This window comes from Rhinolophus sinicus, chromosome 4 (assembly GCF_057876585.1).
Source record: "Rhinolophus sinicus isolate RSI-liver-muscle chromosome 4, RSI-T2T, whole genome shotgun sequence".
Taxonomy (NCBI): Eukaryota; Metazoa; Chordata; class Mammalia; order Chiroptera; family Rhinolophidae; genus Rhinolophus; species Rhinolophus sinicus.
In genome coordinates, this window is record NC_142504.1 from 70,376,071 (window position 1) to 70,400,491 (window position 24,421).

Sequence of the window (24,421 nt, forward strand, 5' to 3'; positions counted from 1 at the left end):
AATATTTTACGTGTTGACTCTCAATAGCAATTAGTTAAAACAAATTACTTGAACAATATTTTAGAATAGTTTATGGTAGAAAAAGTAGTACTGATTATATTTTCTTGAAAGATGTAGACATTTATTTTCATCCTCATTTAGTGATGCCCCCAGTTTTTAATATCTCAGGATTGTTTATTTAAATAAATAAAAAACTTTTTAAACAGCTCCATTCAAGATATAATAAAAAATTCCTAGTGTTGATTCTTATTTCTAATTAGGACAATATTGCTTTATACACTACAGTACACATTTGTTTTTGGTGTTTTAACTAATTTAGAGGGAAGATATTTGGCAATCACTTTTTTAATAGGAGGCCTGCCTATAAATATTTAAACCTGCAGATGAGTTTTTACTTGCTGACTGTGGAATGATAAAAGTCCACCTCTTAAGTACAGATGCAAAATGTATGCTTTTGTAGTATTCCAAAAGATTCCCTAGCCCATTGCTTGGGGAAGGGCACAGTAGGACTTCTGTAAATCCTCTTTTGTCTATTAGTGTTTGGGACTACTTAGCTCAAGTAGTTGAAGGATGCTTGATTCTCTGACATGGGCTGGTTTGGTTTTCCTTTTTCCATCACACTGTACTCCTAATCTTAGCTCATAGGTTTGTCAAGTCGACTGTGAATTTATCACTTTGAGAAAGAGCATCCCAAAACAACACCTAAATGCCCTGTTGACACTGAATCAATATTAGCATTTAACACAAGGTTAGATGTTTGTGGGTATATATAAATATATACATCTCTAAATATATCTTCATGCATATCCAGATAAATTTTTGCATTTTCATTTAAATTAAGTATATTGAATTCAAAGCCATACAAAAGATGGATTTATTTCATTATAATCCATAGACAAAATGTTTACCTTTAATTTATGGATAATTTTTTTTTTAAATTGTGCTTGGAGTATTTTTGACTTGAATTATACTTCTGGTGCCCTTTGGATAATTGTACTGAAAAATGCTTTTACTTCTGAGTGAAATTTTATTTTACACCAATGCATGTTTATAAAAAGAGGAAAAATATATTTTAAGGACCTTTGCAGAAATTAATTGTATTTCAAACTAGAATATTCCAAATGACAATGCACTTGACAAGTAAAAAGGTGAAAAGAATTTGTACATAGTAACAAAAGTTTTCTTTGCAATTGTAGAAACACAAATTTATCACTGTAATTTTGTATTGATTATGTTAATATTGTAGCATGTTAATTGCTTTATTTGTTTACTTTGCTGCATAATGTTAATTATGTAGAAAGTATTCTATTTGAACTTTTCAAAGTTCATATTCTATTATCAGATCTTCTCCATGCATAGATTATACAAATTATTTACTTAGTACACTAAGCTGGTATCAGCATAAAATTATAAAGGTTATTAGTGTACTACTTAGTATACGATTACATTCCTTTAGAATTATTTATTTTTTGAAAGTTTCTAAAAACCATACACTAAAATACTTTAGAGGAAAGAGAGAACCCCCCCACACACACACACACACTTTAACTTTTACTCTTGATACATTTTTCCTTCCCTGTCTAGTTTACTTAAAATATTACCTATAACAGAACAGTTCAGATAATGTTTTTCTACACACTCAGTTAAAGGATAGCTCCTAATGCATAACAAGTTATGTTGGATTTGACTTTTTGATATTAGAATAGACATTAATGAAATTATTAAGTTCATTATCTCCAATGAAACAAAAATAAGTGGAGATTGCATTTAATTCTTATCTATTTTTTGTGTATACCAATAGGGTTTATATTCTTGGCATGTATTCTAGTCTTTATCAGTTTCAAACTTAGGAATATTTTGAAAACCACACCAGGAACCTAGTACGCTAAATTGTGCCAGGGACTAGTTCTTCTCCAGGAATGGGCTGGCTCTTTGTCTGTACAGCTGGTCCATTGTTATTTCATCTTGACAGTGGGTAGAAATGCCAAAAAGTGAAAAAGGCTAGATTAACTTTTCTATAAGGACAGAGGCGCTCCTCGGAGGAAGGATTCAGTCTGGGATAGCTAAGCAGTGGGACTGGAAAGAGAAGAGCCCACCGGGCTGAGTTGTGGACATTGATTAAGATGAGAGATTGAGAGCAGTTCTGTGCTGATTGAGATATTCAAGTATTTTTTCTGGGTTTTATGCCTGAAATATTGCTTGGCATCAATTTGTGTATTATCCACAAATAAATAAGTTACATGTAGGATAAATGACTGTTATATATGACTGTTAAAAGTTGATATGCTGCTGAGGTGCTGTGGTACAAGATAACCCAACTTTACTCAGTTCACACTGATATAAACAATTATGGCTTATGATTTTAAGACACTTATAGTAAAGAATATGGATATATACACAGATAACAATATGATGAGATAAATATTCATAAAATTTGGAAAGTACTTTAAATCTAAGGAATACTGATTATTCTGATGTGACCAGAGCATATGTTTTATGGGTAGTAAAGATGGAGATGACTTTGAAAGGCAAGCTGGGTCAGATCAAGGGGGTCTTTGAATGCCACACAGACGAATTTCAACTTGGGTCTAAGAGCATACATTTACAACAAATAGAAGGAAGGAAATAATCTTTTTCTAAAATGCACCTGCAATGTGAAAATTGAATTCCTATAACTAACAGAAATATGAGTTATAGAGGGATAAATTAGGGTTGGAAAGAAACAGCCTTTATTGAATGCACATAGGCCAGGTATTATACTAGCACTCTTCATCCAGTGTAATCCTGACACATCAAGTGGAATGGTATTTTCATGTTACATATGAAGAAACTGATCTGCATAGGGTGAGGGTTGGTAGTAGAAGGAGGATTAGAACTCACTTTGGCCAGTCTCAGAAGGCTCTTTTGCCACTAAAGGATTCCCTGGGTGCTTTAGTTGAGTAGAATAAAGTCTTCCTTTAAAAAGAAAAGAAACAATTGTTGTCCAGGAGGAGCCTTCAATAAAGATTTTTAACATTAAAAGGATCAATAGGAACTTCTGCTTCCAGAAAGATGAAGTAGACATATTTTCTCTATTACTCCCACTAACACCTGGATATTATATATAAAATAAACACATAAAGGCTCTGAAAGATGGAGAGGAGGGGGCAGACCAGCTAGAGACCTCGAGATCTGAGTAACAATGCAGTAGTGTGTTCCATGTCTTCTTTATCCTCATATATCTTAAGTGGTTGTTGTGTCCATTTTTTTCATTTGCTTCAAGTGTGTTAGTAATTGCTAGTTAAAGCACGTTCATTATGGCTGCTTTGCAATTTTTGTGAGATAATTCTAGCATCTGAGTCATCTTGATGTTGGCATTAGCAACATGGAAACATGAAAGTATAAAACTCATTGGTAAAAATAAGTATATATTTAAATTCAGAATACTCTAATAATGTAATGGTAGTGCATCAACCACTTTAGTAAAAAAGTTAAAAGAAAAAGTTTAAAAATAACAATAGCTACAATAACTTGTTATGGATATACAATCTTGAGCAAGAATAGTAAAGCTGGAGGCATCACACTTCATGATTTCAAATTATGCTACAAAGCTGTAATAAGCAAAACAATATGCCACTGGCGTAAAAACAGACACAATAAATCCACATATATGTGATCAACTTATCTTCGACAAGGGTGCCAAGAATACACAATGGGGAAAAGATAGTCTCTCAATAAACTGTGTTGCGAAAACTGGGTATCCACATGCAGAATGAAACTGGACTCTTATCTTACATCATGCACAAAAAATCAACTTAAAATGAATTAAAGACTTAAACGTAAGATCTGAAACTATAAAACTCCTAGGAGAAAGCTTAGGGGGAAAGCTCCATGATACTGGTCTTGGTAATAATATTTTGGAGATGATACTGAAAACAGACAACTAAAGCAAAAATAAGTGGGACTACATCAGACTCAACAGCTTCTGCACGACAAAGTAAACCATCAACAAAATGAAAAGGTGATCTACTGAGTGGGAGAAAATGTTTGCAAACCATATATCTGATAAGGGGATAATATCTAAAATATATAAAGAACTCATACAACTCAATCAGAAAAAAACAAATCACCTGATTTAAAAATGTGCAAAGGACCTGAATACACATTTCTCCAGGAAAGACATACAAAAGGCCAACAGGTACAAGAAAAGGTACTTCACACCACTAGTCATCAAGGAAATGTAAATTAAAACCACAGTGTAATATCGCCTCACACCTGTTTGGATGGCTATAATTGAAAAAAAAAGAAGAAGAAGAAGATGAGGGTGGGTGAGGATGTGGAGAAAAGGGAACCCTTGTACACTTGTGGTGGGAATGAAATTGGTGTAGCCACTATAGAAAACAGTATGGAGGTTCTTCTAAAACTTAAAAGTAAAACCACCATATGACCCAGTAATCCTATGATGGGTGTTATCCAAAGGAACTGAAATCAAGATCTCAAAGACATCCTACACCCCCATGTCCGTTGCAGCACTATTCACAACAGGCAAGATATGGAAACAACTTAATGTGTGTCATCGGATGAATGGATAAAAAAAATGTAGTATATATATAAATAGAATATTGCTCAGCTTTTAAAAAGAAGGAAATCTGCCATTTTCCACAACATAGATGGACCTGGAGGTCATTATGCTAAGTGAAATAAGCTGGACACAGAAAAACAAATGATGATATCAACTTAAATGTGGAATCTAAAATAGACTCATAAAAACAGAGTAGAATGGTGGATGCCAGGGGTTGGGTGTGGGGAGGAAATGGGCAGGTGATTGTTAAAGGGTACAAAGTTTCAGTTATGCAAGATAAATAAATTCTGAAGATCTATTCAGCATAGTGCTTATAGCTAACAATACTGTTTTGTATACTTAAAATTTACTAGGAAGATAGATCTTACATTAAGTGTTCTCACCACTAGAAAATGAGTAATAAAAGGGACAGGAGGAAACTTTGAAAGGTGATGCGTATATCTGTGACCTTGATGGTGGTGATGGTTTCACAGGTGTATACTTTTCCCCAAGCTCATCGAGTTGTAAACATTAAATATGTATAGCTTTTTTATGTCAGTCATTTCTCAGTACAAAGTTACTCAGAATCAGAGAAAATTTACCCATAATATGTCTTTAATATGTCTTGGGTAACCTCATTTTAAGGCCACAAAAATTGGAAGAAAATTGACCACAAGACCTTAGAATCTCATATGTTACTGATTGTGTTTGCCCATCTCTATGTTGAGAACAATATAATAGAAATGGTGTTACAGCTTCAGTAGATACTAAAATACTATGATGGTTCTTCCTTCCTGATCTATATTCCAACACATATTGTTTGTATTTGCTCTTAATTCTCTTAGAAGTAAAATCAGCAAGTGTTTAAGTTATATGTTAGTTTTTAAAAGTTTCTGTAGGAAGTATTATAGGCACTCTATATTGCAATAATCTGCATTTCAGTAATCAATATTTTCTACAAATAAAAGGTATTTATTTAACAGTCTTATACTGTGTAAGTTTAAACTACCAACTTATTAAAGACTGAAAAAAAGTGAGTTATCTACTGAGAACCAAGATGAGGTGGGGTGGGGAGTGAGGCTTTTCTAATGGGACAGATATGATGCAGGCACCTGCCAACAGGAAGGAGCTCTTGGTGCCACCAGGGCCCAAGGCCAAATTGCAAGGCAGGCAGCATTTATTGATCTCATTCCCTCCCATTTTCTTGCTGAACCCCTTTCTCTGTCAAGTCTCAGCACCCTCTCTTATGATCTGACAGAGGCAGCCATTCAACGCTTCCTTGCTGTCATTTGTGTCTGAGAGGCAAACCCCTCTTCTATGAACACTTCCAAATAAAATGCTACGCCCACTCATGTCAACAAGTAATTCTTTGAGTTCTGAAGATAGATGAAGAGATTTGTAGAATCTAACCTCCCAGCTAAGATATGAGTCTTCTATGTCATCTTTTCAAGGTCTTAGAAGGAAGAGAATATAAGTGGCTAATAAAATAATTGAGTCTAAAATATACAATGGACCTCATCGAGGGGTGGGTTAGTTGCATTAGAGAACTCTTTAGAGTCTAGCTATATCCCTAATTCCTGGGCTCTATGAGGGCGTATTCCTGGATCAGGGCTCCTCCTGGGAGCTATTTGCCTATGAAGTGTGATCAAAAGATACGGTGAATGTTTAAATAAAAAAAGTTATTACAGTAAAAGATGCATTGCCATTAATCCCCTTCAAAATACTCCCCCTCACTTCTAACACACATATACCATCGTTCTTCCCACTTTCTGAAGCAGTTCTGGAAGTCCTCTTTCATGAGTGTCTTTATTTCATCCTCCATCATGACAATGCTCCATGTCACACATCGCTTCTGGCATGGCAATTTTTGTCAAATAAAAACATTACTGTGTGTCCTCATCCACCTCATTCACTGGATCTGGCACTATGTGGCTTCTGGCTTTTTCCCAAAGTCAAAAGGACCATGAAAGATAAATGTTTTGAATTGATTCAGGACATTGAGGCAACCTTGACAGCACAACTAAACACATTCACGAAAGAGGACTTATAGGACTGCTTCAGAAAGTGGCAAGAACAATGGGATAAGTGTGTTCAAACTGAGGGGGAGTATTTTGAGGGGGATTAATGTCAATGTGTCTTTTCCTGTAATATATATATTTTTTAATTTAAACATTCACTGTATTTTTTTTATTACACCTTGTATTTCGGGCGACTTCACTTTTCAGGATGAGAACAGTTGACAATGATTTGGTACTCTTCCTGAAACACTGCTGATCTCTGGCTTTTTTATTTGTTTTGAAGTACAGCACTCAAGGGGCTGTTTCACCTTTGCCAGTTTGCTTACATGTGTAATGCTTCCTAACTTTTTAGTGTCATGTCACACAACGAAAATGATAATCAGTACTTGGGACAAGAGAGGATTTAGAGCATGGAGGGCTGTTAGAAGGACTGGCCTTGGACTCTAGTGCCCCAGGCCCCTTCTGGCCATCCTGACAGTGTAGCTACAAACTAGTTGGGAAGCTACCACTAGGTAAGTTGTGACAACTTAGTTATAACCTCATCGTTCAAACTGTCCATCCCCCAGGATTTGACAGAGCATGCGTGGCCCACTACTCTCAGCAGAACAGGGTAATCAGAGAGTGATCAGGAACCACATTTGCTGCTTGGGTATGATAAAATGAACACATGATTTATACAAGATGATAATGTAGTTGGATGCGCAGAACCTGGTGTCCAAGGGGTTTGGCAATCAGTAGTCATCATCTAGACGCTCGGAATTCTGGCCAGTTGAGAAGAATCCGAAAAGAAGGAAGGGATCCTAATTGGTGGGCAAAGCACAGTGGCAGAATAACTCAGGGGAAAAAGCACATGGAAGACTGGCCGGGTGGTATCTGGGAAGTGGAGCCTCACTTCTTAGGGTGGGAAGCAGAGGTCTTGTCATGGAAGGGGGCTGTCAAGAACAAGGGAGGAACAGAGAGCTTCTATCCCAGTAGGGCCCTGAATTCCAGTCATGGCAGCAGACAAGGAATTTAGGAACAAGGATGCCAAGCTAGAGGACGAGGAGTCCACGAGGCTGCGTAGTTCTCAGCAACAAGGCATGATCACAGGTATCAGAATTGGTCCTGCTTCAGGTTTGGACCTTTGGGCTTCAGAATGAACATGTGGGTTTAACAACTTACCTCCAGCCTCAGATAAGGATTGATCCTAGGAATATGGGGAAATTGCACCAGCCTGTGGACTCAGGTACCCCTGCTGTGGAAGGAAGGAAGGAGAATTCAGAGGCCGGGCCTGACACAAAAAGCAGTGATTCGGCATCACCAGCTCATCCTGCCTCCTCCAACCCCATCCCCATCACAACTCGAAGATGGAGCAGCAGTGAGAACGCTGCCTTTCAAGGGAGTACAGGGCAGATTTTTAAGGTAAAAAAATAGACTGAGCCTTTACTTTTCTATTTATCCTCACATGTTAAAAATTATACTTAAATATTTGGAAAAGCAAAACTAGTGTTTTTAATTGCAGTCATTTTTGTGTCCTATTTATGAAGTAAGAGGACGACTAGGATCGGATCTCAGTTTTAGATCTGTCAGACAAATCTCTCTTGAAAGTTTGTCAGCAGGTGTCTAGCAGTTTTTGCTTATTTAGCATTTAGCCTCTATTAATCTGATTTGCCTTTGATGAGCTTGCAGCTGACATTTTTTATAAATTATTCAATCGAACCATATGAAATTCCCGATATTTGACTTGCCTCTGACTTTTTAAAACTGCAATTTCATATGGGTCAACCCAATAGTTTTTGCTGTCGCTTTTTTTTTTTTTAACAAACAAATTGAATTAGGGAAAGATGGGGAAATGGTCTCCTCACTCAAAAGAACCACATCTCCCACAAGACATTGCTGACTCAGGACTTCAACCTGAAGTTTTTACACTTATCTCTGTCTATAATGAGCGAAATTTGAATATACTATTTCCCTCTGAGTCATAAATTTACATTTTACCCCTAACCAAACAGAGCTTTAAGTCTTAGAAATTTCAGCTTATGTCAACGATTTTCTAAAGAGACTATCTTCAGAACCATTTCCCCCTCTCCCCAATATTTGGCTGAATTACAAGTAAGGTAAATGGTTTTATCACACCTAGGAAAACCACTTCAATCAGGTTTTTTTCTGTGTGTATAGACTTATGCAGAATCATGCATGCCCTTACACGCATACACACCCATACACATACAGTCGCACGCGCATACACAGGATGTAAGGGTCCGCATTTGCAAGAAGTCGGGCCAAAATTTGTGATGCTGTCTCTTTAACACAATTATTCATATTTCTCTACAAAGAATGCAAGTAGGCACAGTGTTGCAGTACAGAAACTTATTCACAGCAGAACCCAGGTTGAAAACGGTGCAATTATATTTGAAAGCCCTTTCTCCTCCACTTCTTTTGTACATGTTTTTATCTCTCATCATTATCTTCTTTCAAGTTCTTCACCAGCATTTCTTCTGAAAAGTATGTTTTTGTTATTTAATATATTCTTTTGAACTTCACACATTATTCTGATCCATATAATCTGAAGATATGTTCTCACACTCCTTACCTCGCAGAATCAGGACATACTCCATTCTAATGACACTTGGGGAGTTCCATCGAGTTTTCATACCTTAGTAACCAAGAGACAAAGAGGGGCTAGAAAGAAATTAGGAAATAGTCGAATGATTTAATGACTAAAGGGACTGATTTATGAATGAAGATAGAAGGAAATAAAATTTCTCTCAAGTACTGAGCAAAAGCTATCTACAATACTGGACAAATAAGCCTTAGGAAGAGGTAGCATTAGTGCCACACAGCTTGAGTCATGACAAGTGATGATATGAAATTAACAAAATTCACAATAATGATTATTTTCTTAAAAATCTCAAATTTGGAGCATATATTACACGGATAGCAAAGCTTCTGAGTAATAGTAACTTAAGGAAAGCTCAGCTGTGCTTGAAATAAACATTGCCCAACCTTCCTTAGGTTAGCCTAAGGCCTGTTAACTTTTATCTGCAAAAAGTTCTTTCTAAAATCTCCCTTAAATCATGTATGCTGCAGCTTAAACAGGTCATTTCTGCTCTCTTGTTATTAGAAATAGTATTTTATCGTACCTTCACTCGTCACACAGGACTAGCACATGCTGACATATGTTCACCGAGCCATGAACCATGCCAAACCAAGTACTGCTTTATTCTGTAAATACCTGCTTTGGCTTCTCTGTATAAAAATTATGCCACAGTTTCCTTCATATTCCCTGCCCGCTTTTTTATTTTTTTTATGGTGTTAACAAACCTTGTCCCACTTCTGCCCACCTCATTGGTGCTAATAATTAAGTAATCTATTTTGGGGCTTCCCAAGAAATTGCCAGGCAACTTTGGGAAAGTCGTGTTTTCTCACCTGTAAAATAACACATTAATACCATCCTTGGGTATTTAGTATTAGATATTAGAAATAGTATATGTAAAACACCTTTACTTGTAATGGACCTATAGTATACACTCAATATGGACAGCTTTTCGTTCTTATTATAAATTGTATTTATTGGTATATATGTCTTAACTTCACTAGATTTGTATACTCTAAAGTGCCTAGTATATAGCAGATGCTCAGTTAATGGGTTGCTGAATGAATAACTGAATTAATGGATAAACTAAAAATCAATGCCACTTATTACACGTTACATAAAATGCATGTAAAAGGGCACTTCTGTCTGTAGCAAAGGCTGCTGATCCACGGTGACATCAGTACAGATTTACCCGGGCATGCTGAGATAGGCTGGTGTCATTCTAATCACCCCATCCCAAATCCCAAATATAGGTTGGTGCTAAAGTCCCTCTGAGGTTAGGTTGCTTATAGGTCCGCCCTGGAAAGCTCAGTCTACCTTTTTTTTTAATTAAAGTTTATCGGGGTGACAATTGTTAGTAAAGTTACAGAGGTTTCAGGTGTACAATTCTGTAATACACCATCTATATATCACATTGCGTATTCACGACCCAGTCAGTTCTGCTTCCATCACCATCCGTTTGGTCCCCTTTACCCTCATCTACTATCCCCCACCCCCTTACCCTCTGGTAACCACTAAACTATTGTCTGTGTCTATGAGTTTTTGTTTCTTTATTTGTTTGCCTTGTTCTTTTGTTAATTTCAATTTACATACCACATATCAGTGAAATCATACGGTTCTCGACTTTTCTGTCTGACTTATTTCGCTTAGCATAACAACCTCAAGATCTGTCTATGTTGTCAATCTACTTTAAAATAGAGGAAACACTTCTTTGGTCTCTGATTTTATCATGACCTTACTATAACAAAAGAAAGCTTTCACATATTCAGAAAGAATTTATTATGCACCATGTATCAGCAAATTTACAATAAATTGGAAGTGGATTCCTAAGAAAGAACCAACTGCCTAGATATTAATGCATTTGCCTACATGCTCCCCTAGATGTAGATGACGAAAATGAAAACATTGTGGTAATGATAGCAGCTGCCATTTAATGGTGTGTGTGTGTGAGAGAGAGAGAGAGAGAGAGAGAGAGAGAGAGAGAGAGAGAGAGAGAGAGAGAGAGAGAGAGATTGAGATTTATGGTCACAACAATCATGAGTTGGATCCAGTTTTCCGCTTCACTGGAGAGAAACTGAAGCTCCGGCATGAAATGTCTTACCCAGGGTTATATGCAGGTGACTTCCTGTCACACTTGTGCTTTCACTGACAGTGGCTGCCCCACTCCTAACAGCAGCAAGGATTTGGGGCCTCTTTGCAGACGAGGATGTGGGCACAGAAATCTAAGAAGGACAAGCGATCAACCTATAGAAAGAACCAGATCATTTGTCCTGGCTTCTCCTTCTGCCCAAACCTGCTGTTAGGCTCCAACCTGATCCAGGACCCAGGATTCAGCCTTGACTGGAGTCTCTCCTCTTTCACCTACAAGTGTCCCTTCACATTCAAACCCCAAACTTCCTAGCAACTTTCAGGAGGACTAAACAGAATCCAGATACAATGTTTCTGGATATATAAATGTTAAGAAATAAAAGCATAATGTTCTCTGATATTAGTAAATATTTTAGTTACCCATAATATTTTGAGATATAATCAAAGCATAAATATTGGAGGAAACTTTGAGTCAATTGTTTATATAACATTTTCATTGCTTCATTGGAAGCACATATTTATGTTACTCTTAGATTTTTTTAAGTTTTCAAAATTGTAAAAACCATATGTTCTGAATAACTCATTACCTATAATACTCTGCTGACCAGTGTTTAGAACTTCAGATTTTTTCATAGGGCAATGTGAAAAGAAACTTGTTTGATGTTCAGTGAAAGAACAATGTCTATATTCAGTTTTTAAATATTAGATGTAGGTCTGTTCCAATGACAGTGGATCACTGATTTATCACTATAAACTGACGACTGTGCTCTCATTTTATTACAAACCAGTGCCTTTGGCTGCCCGTATTCGGACATGAACTTGAAAAAGGAGGCAACACTCCAGGATCGTCTGAGAGAACAAACACAGGCAAATTTGGAATTAGACTCTTCACATTCAAAATTGAAAAACCTCTGTAGTTTCAACTTCAGTGGAAAACATGAAAAGGTGAACAGTCAGCCCAGGTAAGGAACTTTTTGAAAATATGAACTAGAAAGTAAACCATGTAGAATAGTAAAAGAACAAATTTGTTAATAGTAATAATTCCTGACATTACTTTGAATGATTATTTTTATTTCTGGGTATTGTTGTGTTCACTGGCTCATAGAATTTATATCAGCCTTGATCTTCATCTAAAAAATATTTTTATTTCTTCATCCTCAAAATTTTTAATTTTTCTTTTTTCTAAATGTATATATTACGTGTAAGCAATAGAAAGCATATCTCATCTACTAAAGTCTATAAAACTCCCTTGCACTTTGACAACTTCTTTATTCTTTGGAATCATTTTATAGATCGTATCTCTTTTGGCACGTGGCCAAGTATTTGTAGCCACTCAGTCACATATGGATTTCCTCTCTTACATGTTACTTGTCTTGGTCGTCTTTCATCCAAATGCACCTCATATACAATTTCTTCTTACTCTGAATAGGTTTCATTTTGATTTACTGATAACACATCATCCTTTTGTTCCTAAATGTAAACTTAACCTTTTAAGTATCAGATTTCAATCTTTATTTACATATAATCATTTTCTAAAGAGCTGCAAATGCAAGCTTATTTGATGTTTTTTATCTACCTGAGTAAATAATCTAAATAACATCTTTTCTATGAAAGAGCTCAAATCTCCATGCTGTGAATTAGAAACACAGAAAAAATCTCACAATAGGTAGATAATTGGAGATCAGACAGAGATGGAGCCAAGGAAGGCGAGACAGAGAAATGAGAAGTGGATGTTTTTCAGACCCTTCTGCAGGCAGAAGACACTCGTGTTCAAGGCCTGAAGGACACGAGACCCTCCCTGTGCCCCTTTGACCACGCTGCTGCTTGGGGGGCCGCTGCTCCTCCTAATCCTCTCGAGTCCTGCTCTTTTCATTCAGGCAGGTGTAAAGTGAAGATGCACATGCCTCTCTCTGTGGGAAGAGAGTTTCCACCAGATAAGCTTTCTGCCTATTTACACCTGCAGTCCCAACAAGGGTGTTCCTTAACTCCCAAGGGGAGACCTGTTCACTGGGAGGGTTTGGCTCCCAGGATACATTTTTCACATGGATTTTACATCCTGGAGTATGAGTGTTTTCCTTTTCTTCATGCACATGTTGATATAGAGAATTTCGGTGACTTTTCATTTTTGGTAAATAGCTTATTTTGATATTGATCACTGCGCACACAACCTGCAGATTAGCTCTCCTCTATCTCAGGATCTATTTTCTATGGATGCGCATGCCTCTCTATTTCTGTGCCTGTCTCTTGCGTGTTTAGTATTTGTTAGACACCCGCTCCTCTTGTTGAAACTTCACAGGGTCTGGTTGTTCTTTACTGTTCTTCACACCCACACTGTTTACAACTCTACATAGCTGAGATCCTGAACATCCTTTCCATTTCCTGGGTGACAGAGAATTTTTTCTTCTTCAGTTTTTTGAACTGTTTTCCAAGGAACAATGTTTATTTATTTCAGTACATCCATTTGTCCTTATTCTTTCTGTTCTATTCTGTTATCCTTTTTTCCAAATAAAAACTCAGTCAGTCTCTCTTGTAAACGTTTTAGACGTTCATCCTCAATGTCAAATGTCAGAGAGACTAAGCAGATCTTTGAACTGCTTTAAAAAACGATTGCACTGTCATATTCTCTCAGAGGTCAGTTAAACCTTTCTTTTCAACACAGATATATGGCTTCTCCTGTCTTGTACTCCTCCTAGGAATTTGCTCTTTTCAATATATTATTACACATTTATCATTTTGAAGTGGTTTGCATAATTACTACAGATAGAAAAAGTAGAGAATGTTAGTTGGTAATTGAGCAAAAAAATCACACATGATCCTATTTTGTCAAATCCTATTTCATGTTTGCACGGAAGTATGCAAGTAGCTGGGTGGAGGGGGGTGAAGGGGGGTCACACAACACGCATCTTGAATTTTTAAGCCTTCTTTTGCTTTCAGATCTCAAGACCAAAACCATCTTGCCCTTCTGTCCCTGTCCACTTTTATTTTTAACCAGTCATCACAACAGTGTTTGGATAAATAGTATTAGCAGTGGTGCCACTTTGACTTATCCCCAGCTCCATGACATCCTGCTCATGGTCTAGAATTCTGGCATGAGGTCAAAAGAGAACAAGGACATCAGCAAGAAATAATATGTAATCTAGTTATTAGCAGATAAAGTATATTTTAACCCTCTTCACGGTTTACTTGTAGTAGTTTCTTGAGGCTCCCTTTCCTATAACCCAAATCTTTACTCTTAAAATCACAAGATATCAGATACAGGTAGAGGAGAAAATTTAAATTCCACCTTTCCTACATAGTGAGAAGAAATAATTTTTACTTGGTTCATGTCCCAGCATAAACATGGGGGCTAAATTAGTGAAAATTAGAGTTGTAATTTCCACTGACCTCCAATCCATCCATCAGTCACTAAGCTCTGGACAGGCCTTCTGTAATTTCTTATATAAGCAACACTTGTCACCTTATACTCTCCAGACTTACTACAATTCAAGTGAAAATTATAAAATCAACTCTTGACAATCTTCCAAACTCAATTAGATGCTGCCCAGCAATTTAGTGAATTTTGTCTTTTCCTTAACTACATCCTAGTTTTGTGTTTATTTTTAAAAAGTACAATTTGTTCTCATGCTAATCTTTGGAGAGAGCATTACTAATAAATATTTAGTAGCCATGATTTAGTAGTGGAAATAGTCTACTTATGTTCACATTCTTAGTAGAGGGTCAAGTTTTAAGTTTGAGTGGATTATATACTACTAGATGTTTACAAAATTCACCTTCATAGAAGTAAGATTATATGTTGATACAACTTTAAAGAGTCAGATTCAAAATAGGTCATCCCTACTAAAAAACTCTCTCTCTCTCTCTCTCTCTCTCTCCATGTATATATTTTTTTTCCTTGTGCTAATAGAGTAGTAGTATATTCTTGGTGCATGATAGGGAGTCAAGTGACCTTATACTTGAGTGTCTTTCATTTGGGTATGTACTCTAGTGGGATAAAAACCTTTAATTTGTTTAACAGTTTATAGTTTTCACATGCATTACCTTTGGAGCTTTCCATAGTCTTGTAATTTAGGCAAAGCAGACATTATTATCATCATAGTATTGCCAGTTACAGTTGACGAAGTAGAGATCCTTACTGGCAGCTGATCTGGCACGCAAACATAGATTTTTTTTTTTTTATGAAATCCAGAATATTCTAGCTCAATCGTCTTGTTAATTGTATTTCAACATCACAACTACCCTATGTGTGGTAAGTATTCTGATTCTGATTTTATAATATAAGCACCTGAAGGTTCAGGGAGGTTAGGCAAAGTTGCAAGATCACAGTTAATCAGTAGAAAAGTTGGGATTTGAATCCAGAACTACCTGACTCCAAATGCTATATGTGTTTCAACTATGTTAAGCTAGCAAAAGAAAGACAATTTAAGACTTTGAAAATACCTAGCTGAGTTTATATTTAGGCCAATTTCTACTTCCGTCTAATATATTCTAATTCACACAATTGGTAAAACCGCCATTAGTTAAAATACCTGTCATATTCAATCATGACTATTAAGAAAATCTAAGAAAATGCCTAATAAAGCTCACTTTGTTTTTCCTAATGCCTGCCATATTATAAATTTTATGCACTTCCCTACGGCTTGTATCAATGATAAAACAGTCTGGGGAAAATTATGATAATCAGAAAAAGGCATGTAGTGGAATAGTTCCTTAATGATCTTCATAATAAATTGCATTGCCATGAGCCAACTTGTTTATTTCCACTACTCAAGTTAGCTATAATGTAAATACCTTCTATGAGGTCCATTTGCAGAACTGAAATAGTGTGAGTTGGTTGTTCCACGTATTAACTAAGTTATTAAATAGATTTTCTTTAATCCATCAGCCTTTTCTCTTACTCCTTCCCACATAAGTTCTCTGCTTTGGGAATTTGAAGTCTACCCAGTATCCCACTCACTCCCTGTCATCACACAATATTTTTTTTTATTTCTGCTCTGGTGCCTTTGTTCCTATTCTCCTTACCTTATTTATTCATGCCTGAATCTTCTCCCTTCCCCAAGGCCCATCTCTGTCTTGAAGTTTTCTATAGCAGCTCCAACCCATATGAGCTTCTTGAGGATAGAAATTGTGTTTTACATGTCTCTGTATTCCTAACACCTAATATAATGCCAGATACTTAGTAGGCACTCTACAAATGAAATAGATTTTGAGCAACCACTATGTGCCAGGGACTGTGCTAGGCCCTGGGATATGAATCAAATAAGAGATAGTCCCTTCCCCTGTTCTTAGCACGAGTGGTGCTTTTGGTCTATACCATACATCTGTAGCTTATATATGTGTGTCTTTTTAATACTTGCTTTGTGTGTGTGCCTTATTTTCTCAAAAAGATTGGAGGCTGCTAAAGGGTAAGAACCAATTTTAATTATACTTTTGTTTTTTTCTTCATTACGGTTTACATTATAGATCTTAGCAAATCTAAGCTGATTGATTTATATATACATATATATGCATATATATGAGGTATGATCAAAACATACAGTGAATGTTTAAGTAAAAAAAAAATTATTACAGGAAAACGTACATTGCTATTAATCCTCCTCAAAATACACCCGCTCACTTCAAACACACTTATCCCATCGTTCTTGCCACTTTCTGAAGCAGTTCTGAAAGTCCTATTTCGTGAGTGTCTAGTTGCACTGTCATGGCTGCTTCGATGTCCTGAATTGATTCAAAACGTTTACCTTTCATGGTCAGTTTGATTTTGGGTAAAAGCCAGAAGTCGCATGATGCCAGATCCCGTGAATAAAGTGAATGAGGACACACCATAATGTTTTTATTTGACAAAAATTATCATATACCAGAAGTGACCTATGACATGGAGTGTTGTCATGATGGAGGATGATTTACGGCACAGTTTCAAACATACCTTTTCTCAACCATAGCTAACACCCAATTGACTATACCAAACAAGGTGAAACTTGTCACACACTTATTAAGGTTCAACGCGCCGCTTCCCATATTGAAGATCCCTGCCTTTCTGTTGGGTGGCACTCGGCAGCAGCATTCACTGTATTTTGTGATCACACCATACATGTATGTGTATACACACACACATGTGTGTGTGCATTAGTTTTCCTCTTAGATTCTCAATTTCTTCTGAGACTTTGATTTTGAATATAGGTGTATAGATGTAGATAAATACAGATATAAGATAGGTACAGATATGGCTATATGACTGGGCCTGGCATATAGTAGAGGCTATTGAAATAATAGTTCTATATCATTTTTCCATTTTTATAAAAACTGTTGATGTTAAAGTCTTGCAATTTGGCCAGTTCTAGTTGTGTATATACACCACACATCTTTGTACCAAACATGGAAATTTAGACCTTTATTTATGTAGTCTGAAATGTTACTTGGCATCTGGAGCTACATTAGACCCCTTAATCAGTTGAGCAGTGGTCAAAGCATCAAGACACCCAGACTCCCTCTGAGCCTGTAGTGATTGTGGCTGGACAGGAAACCTGCAGGCCATCCAGGCAAGCTCCCTCCCACACCACACTCCCAGTGGGACCCTGAGAAACCTCTAGCCAGGTGTGACAATCCTGGAGCTTAACAATGGGAAAGGACTCAAAACATTACCTAATCCAACTTCTTCAACATAAAAATAAGGATATCAAAGCCAAAGAATTTATTTCCCTTACTGACACTGTCGTTAGTTGCAACATCAAGCCCTCTGACTTCCAAATCATTGCTCTGCTCACTATTCCCTACCTCCTCCTCCCTCAGAATTAAGATTCCCTCAGAACAGATTGGTTTATGGCATATGAATACCTGAATGGCATTTACCTTGCTAAATTCAGGATCCTGACCATAGCCAGGTCCTGAAATTGGACATATTCATTCATGCAACATTTGCCCATTTAACAAATACTTAAAATGGTACTATTCCGAACCCTAGTGACACAGCAGTGAACAAGACAGATTAAAATCTTTGTCCTTATTAAGCTTTCACTCAGTGATAAGAAAGTCACCCCAAGATAGTAAGTTGGCAGGATGAGGATTCGTACTCAAGCAGGATGGTTCTAGTTTTTGCAGATTTGGCAGTGGACCTGTTGATTCACTCATTGAATCAACATTCATTCATTCATTCACTCATTCAGCAAATATGTGTGGAGATTTCAATATTGCCAAGTGGTGTGTTAGGTACTGAGGATATGGAGGTGAACAAAACAATGCCATTCCTACAGCGAGCATAGTTTCAGGTAGAGAAGATGGAAGAGTAAAACAAAAGTAAACCATAAATGAAGAGAAAGTCACAGATTGTGATAAGTGCCATGAACGAAGTAGAAGGGGAAAGGGTAACATTCAAAATACTTTCAGCAATTACCTATCTTAATGTCCCAGAGGCCATAAGCAGATCCAAACCATTAAGGGAAAAGAAGTGTTCTGTTGAATATTTTGCAAATTAAAAATGAAATGAGTCATGTCAAGATCAGCCCAGGAGTGCAGACAGAAACTGAGATAAAAGGACTCAGCCCTCATTGGAGTCCAAACGCCTTGGTTACTTTGGCACATTCATTATCGTCTATATTTCCTAAACAAAGTTACAGTTTGGGTGAAATGTTATAAAATAACCAATATATGCCTTAAAAAGATCTTTAGAAAAAACTTTTCTGAGCTGATTCTCATAAGGCATTTTATAATTTATTGTGAATCTCTGGAATTCTGGAATCCTGCCTTGGCCCAGGCTCTTAGTAATTAAATGCTGTAGAACAGTGTGTGCTAGAATGTTCGTGGTTCCTTGCATAAAGGAAATGCTGGAGTTCCGGCACCACAGAAAAACATTTTGTTGCCCAAACACCAGGGGCATTTTTTCTCATCTATGTACTTAATCTGGCTTTAAAATATTTCCCATTTGTTGTAAATAGTAAAGTTGGGACATTTAACATTTAAATAGTAAAGCTGGGACATTTTCCCATACCTAAAGCAATGCTTGTGTGGTATAGAAAAACTAGAAAATACACACTAGTATAAAGAAAAAAATTAAAAACATTAATAATACCCAAGATTTCTCCTATTAAACAGCATAAGTTATAGGCTTATAAAAATGTGAAAAATTCCCACTGCAATAATTCAGGTAATGTAGAAGTTTTTTAAAATAATTTCTCACTCCCCACTCCTCAACTTTGATGCTGTGTCCTAAGGTTACATGTGTGATTAGATTGTCATGTTCTCGTCTACAATTTTTCTGTTTATACAGATATGCAGATATACATTCACTCTTTAAAAAAAAAAAAAATTACATTAACTTTTTGTTAGTTTCTTTGAAGTTTAGCTTATACCATTATGGATAGATTATGATATAACCAAGTTGAATATAGGGAAAGATGCTGCATTCCTGAAAGGTTAACATGGGAGCGAAAGCTTAACATGAAAGGTTAAAGGACCCTGACATTAAATGCTGAGGTTTTAATAAAATACACACATATTTTATCCCAAGTTTATAATGTTGGACTGAACAAGGCACCTGTAAAGAAATCAGCATTTATGACCAGAAGAAAAATAATCTGGTCTTGGATTTTTATAGGGAAATGTTGCAAAGACTTAGATAACTAAGTCTAACCACAAAGAAAGAAGAAATTTGCCTCATCCTTTTTGGACAGCCATGTGAAGTCATTGTTTGCTAGCTCAAAGAAGGTCTGATGATAAAACATATTAGCTAAAAATATATATATATATGTTTCATTTATTTAAAAATATGTTATGGATAATTTGCCATATCAACACAAATGGATTCAATGCATTATTTTAAAGAACTATATCATATTCTGTAGTGTGGACATACCTTAACTTATTCCACTCATTTCCCTATTGACGGGTATTCAGATTGTTTGTTATAAATAATGCTGTAATAAACATCTTCGTATGTATATTATTTATTGATGCTTTATAATACAGTGTTTTTAAAAGTTTAATTTCTTTTTAATTACAAACTAAACACATTGTTGCAGCAAGTGTCAATCCTTCTTTAGATTGATAGAGTCTTTCAGGTCCATGATCCATTTTGCTTTATTATAAATCAGTTCACATATACAAACATACATACACACAAGTATACGTACATACATCTGGAGAAAGCGCTTGCAGTCCTCATAATCTGATACCAGCATGTACGTCTCACCTCATCACACATCACACTGACTCTTCTCATGCCCTACTCTCCACATGTCTGTGCCTTTGCCACGTCCCGCTTTATACTCCCCCTAGTAAAATTTGTTTTGAAGTTTAGTTCAAACTCTTCTTCTCCTGAAAGCTTTTTCTAATCTCTCCAGCCTTTAACTTGAATCCTCTGTTGGATTATAAGTCACTTGGTGGCAGACAACATCTTGGCTGAATGCAATGCCTGCGTGTAGGAAAAGCTCAAAGCAATGTTGACTGGACTTGGACAATTTGTCTAAAAATAAATGGCCGTCAGAGGCCAATATTTGCCTTTCAAGCCCTATTATAAGTTATAACTACATACACTTATTAAGGCAATTTTGGGGAAAAATAGCGATGTAAAACAGTCACATGTTGTATGTGCATTTTTGGCCTAGGGACCCTATCCTTTCCTTTTAGAAGTCAGCACACTTGTTCAGTAAAGGGCCGTGTAGTAAGTATTTTAGACTGACAGCTATAAGATCTCTGCTACAATTACTCAGCCTGAGCACTGTAGTGTGAAACAGTCATGGCAGTAAGTAAACAAGCAAAACGAGTAGAACTGTGTTCTAGTAAAACTTCATTTACAAAAACAGGCAATGGGCAGGATTTGACTTGTGGACTATAGTTTTCCTACTCCTATTCTAGATGGTGTCTAGCGATATTTAGACTGACCTGAATTAAATTCAAATTCTGGCTTTTTTTCTTTGACTCTACTGCTTACGGTGTGACTGTGGGCAAGCTACTAACCTGTCTTTTTTGATATATAATCATAAGATTCGTATTACCTCCCTCGTGTTAGGCATCTAATTCAGGACCTAGCATTTACCAAACACAGGAATAATAGCGCCAATTTGCCTTGTTAAAATAGTGGACGCATAGAAAGAGGGTCAGGGAACATGCAGTCGCTTTTTAAAACTGAAAGTAGCAAAATCCTAAGGAACAGGCAAGAAGAAAAACAATGGGTCGCCGAGATTATTGGATGAGGCTGGCAGGTCTCACCAGCAGAAGCAGTCGTCCTCTAAATCATGTACACCGCTCTACAGAATGAATCAGGACAGACAGACAGGCAGTTTGACAATTGTTGCAGCAACAGCAATACTATTAATAAAAAATTTTGAAGATGGTTTTGTGTGCCTGGAGCTCTATGACTATATAAAAGGTATGGGCCAGGCTTCAAGAATTATTGATGAAATAGTAATACCTGCAGATTTCAATGGTATTACATTTCTAGCTGAAATACAAACAAATATGAATGTCTGGCACCTTACTAACCCAAACATTTCAACTGACTATGTGCAATAGGTTCTTTCAAGATGCAACACTTCAGGGGCTTTTTCCTCTGCTATCAAGATAAAGTCCAAACACTTGAGAACAGCATGCAAGGCTCCCCACAGCGTGGCTCCAGCTTATTCTTTCAGCCTCACTTTTGATCTTTCCTTTCCTTACACAGTTCAGATGCTTCAGCCAAATAAGTTGATGTGCTTATTCCTGTCCCCAAAACACTGCTCCCTAGCAGTTTGCTTATGCCCATTCTGTTCCAGCCTAATTCCCTAAACCTTTACAAACCCATTCATCATCCACATCCCCATTCTTTCAGGACCAGACCTGGCTGTGTCCTCTGCAGAGCAACCTGGGCAACGTGGCCCGGCGCCAAGCCACGTCCTCCTGCCGGCTGCCAGGAGCGTTATTAATATTACCTGTCCTTTGCTTTTGCTCTGCCTGTGACATCTCTGTGAAGCCCTCTGTAAATGCTCAGTAAACCCTACAAGGTGATGTGTAGAGTAGAAAGAAACCTGGATTTGGAGTCTGAAGGCTTGAGTTTGTGTCCTGGCTCCACCATCGTCTCACTGTGTGCCTGAGATGGGCAAGTGGTTTCACATCTCTGAGTCTTAATTTTTTAACTTATAACAAGGGTCCTATACCAACATCATAGAGTTTTTGTGAGAATAAAATGAGGTTAAATGAAATCAAGAGTCTGGGAGTCCTTGGAAGTTACCTACCTCACTCAGGAAATGTAACTGAATCTGAACTGTTTACAGGATTTGTTTGGCTTGGTGTATCTCCCTAGTAATGTAATAATTTTGAAAGCAGGAATTATACCAAGATATATCTGTGATTGACTAATTGCAGTGCCTGGTTTTTTCTTTTTAAAGCCACTCAATAAATTTATTTGATTTACTTTTAAATTGTTTTTAAAAGTCCCCATCAAAGTTTTATAAGGCACTCTAGCTTCTGTTTTTTTAATTTTGTAAGTTAAAACCGAGATCTCTATCAGCATATATTGCAGGTGGATGCTTTGGGATGATTTAAAATTAAACTCAGTTTCATAAAATTTTTAAAGTTTGGTGGGGAAATTTCCAAGGTTTCCCAAAAATGTGTACGCAGAGCTAAAATTTTTTTCACCTTACTTTTTGTAAAACTACTACGATGTGCACACTTTGTGCCTCCAGCATCCCATGTTGACTAGTACCTCTCTCCACCAGATACTCACTGCTTAAGTTTAAGTCCTCTTTCTATAGTTTATATTCTTTCCTACAAGAATGTAAGTAAATCCTGATGATATATAGAATATAATGAAAATTATACATATTGAACTAATGAAAACATTCCACATATTTTATGTATGTCAATGATGCATAAGAGTGTGTAGACTATTTTATAACATACTATTTCACTGCTTGTTCAGAACACACCCTGGGGAGGCAAGTATTGCAGATTGGGGAGCTGAGACCGCCAGAGCTTAAATCTACACTCTGGGTCACAAGCATAGCACATGAAGGTGAAGGACATGGAGCCAGGTTTTTCCACTCTGAGTGCACTGGTCTCCGCATTAAACCACACATGATTAAATAGAGTTAGGGTGCACAGTCTCTATATAGGACCTTCTTCTAAGGTCCAAAGATACGATTTCAATAGAAATTCTTTCACAATTTTGGGAGCATTTTTGATGGAAAAAAGAAAATATAGTCTTAATGGTTAAAAAAAAAAACTAACTGATAAATAGAATGTGTTTTTACCATGACATATATATTTATAGAACATATAAAGTTACCTCAAATTATGTACAAGTCACTTAGATTTCTATGTAAGGTTTTAGTAACTGAGTCAGTTTCCTCATCTAAATCATAAATTGAAACAGTACTTGCATGCCTAACTCAAAGGCTTTCCATGAGGATAAAATGTGAGAATGTCTGTCCAAGTGCAAGCAGAAAATATATTTGCAAAGTAAGGTGTTACAATTTTCATTACAATCATAAATATTACAGATAAATTAATCAACTATCTCAAGTTCTGTCTACCTAAAATTAACTACCAGGTAATTAGCAGCACTGGAAAGTTTCATTTTAGAAACTACCATATTTATTACAAACTATGAGCCTCAAGTTTTAATAAAGTGCTATGATGAATGAGTTACAAAATTAGTCCTCACTGCATACTGGAGCATTTAAACGTTAATTAATTCCTTGACATCCAACAATATAACTAAATTACTTTATACAGTTGTTTGAGCATAATGTATATAATCTTTTGATTACAATAAATGCTAAAATCATCAGTAGCAATTATTATTTAACCACCTACTGTCCCTAATAGCTCTCCTCAGAATCTGAAGAGATTATTCTCCAGAGAGTTTTAAAAATATTTTTGGTATAATAGAATGGAGAGGAGGGCTTTTAAGTTTTAGATTTCAAAGTTAGAGTTTCTGAACAAAAGTGTAGTTTTTTCTTACTTTAAATTGAAATAAAATTTTGACAAGACTCTGTGCAGAAAAATCCCTGCTAATTCACTATTGATTACCCTGTGGTTTCTATTTAAATGTGTGCTGCTGTCATGATTTCTCCCTACCTCACAGGATAATGAATCTACATTTTATTTCTGTTCTTTGCCCAGACTGGTACAGCAGGCAAAGTGTTTGAAAATCAAAGGAAAAGAAGATATTGACTTGGATAATCTCTTCAGAGGTAAAAACAAAAACATTAGCAAAAACACAGACTATGG

At 36.5% G+C, this 24,421-nt stretch overlaps 1 protein-coding gene across 1 annotated transcript in view; it reads left to right on the plus strand.

Annotated features, from left to right (window-relative positions):
• L3MBTL4 (L3MBTL histone methyl-lysine binding protein 4) overlaps positions 1-24,421 on the plus strand; it is a 331,967-nt gene that overhangs the window by 199,791 nt on the left and 107,755 nt on the right. Inside the window, exons 14-15 of the mRNA XM_019755692.3 lie at positions 12,010-12,183; positions 24,314-24,384. Coding sequence (XP_019611251.2) covers positions 12,010-12,183; positions 24,314-24,384 — 245 coding nt within the window. The remainder of the gene's footprint in view (positions 1-12,009; positions 12,184-24,313; positions 24,385-24,421) is intronic.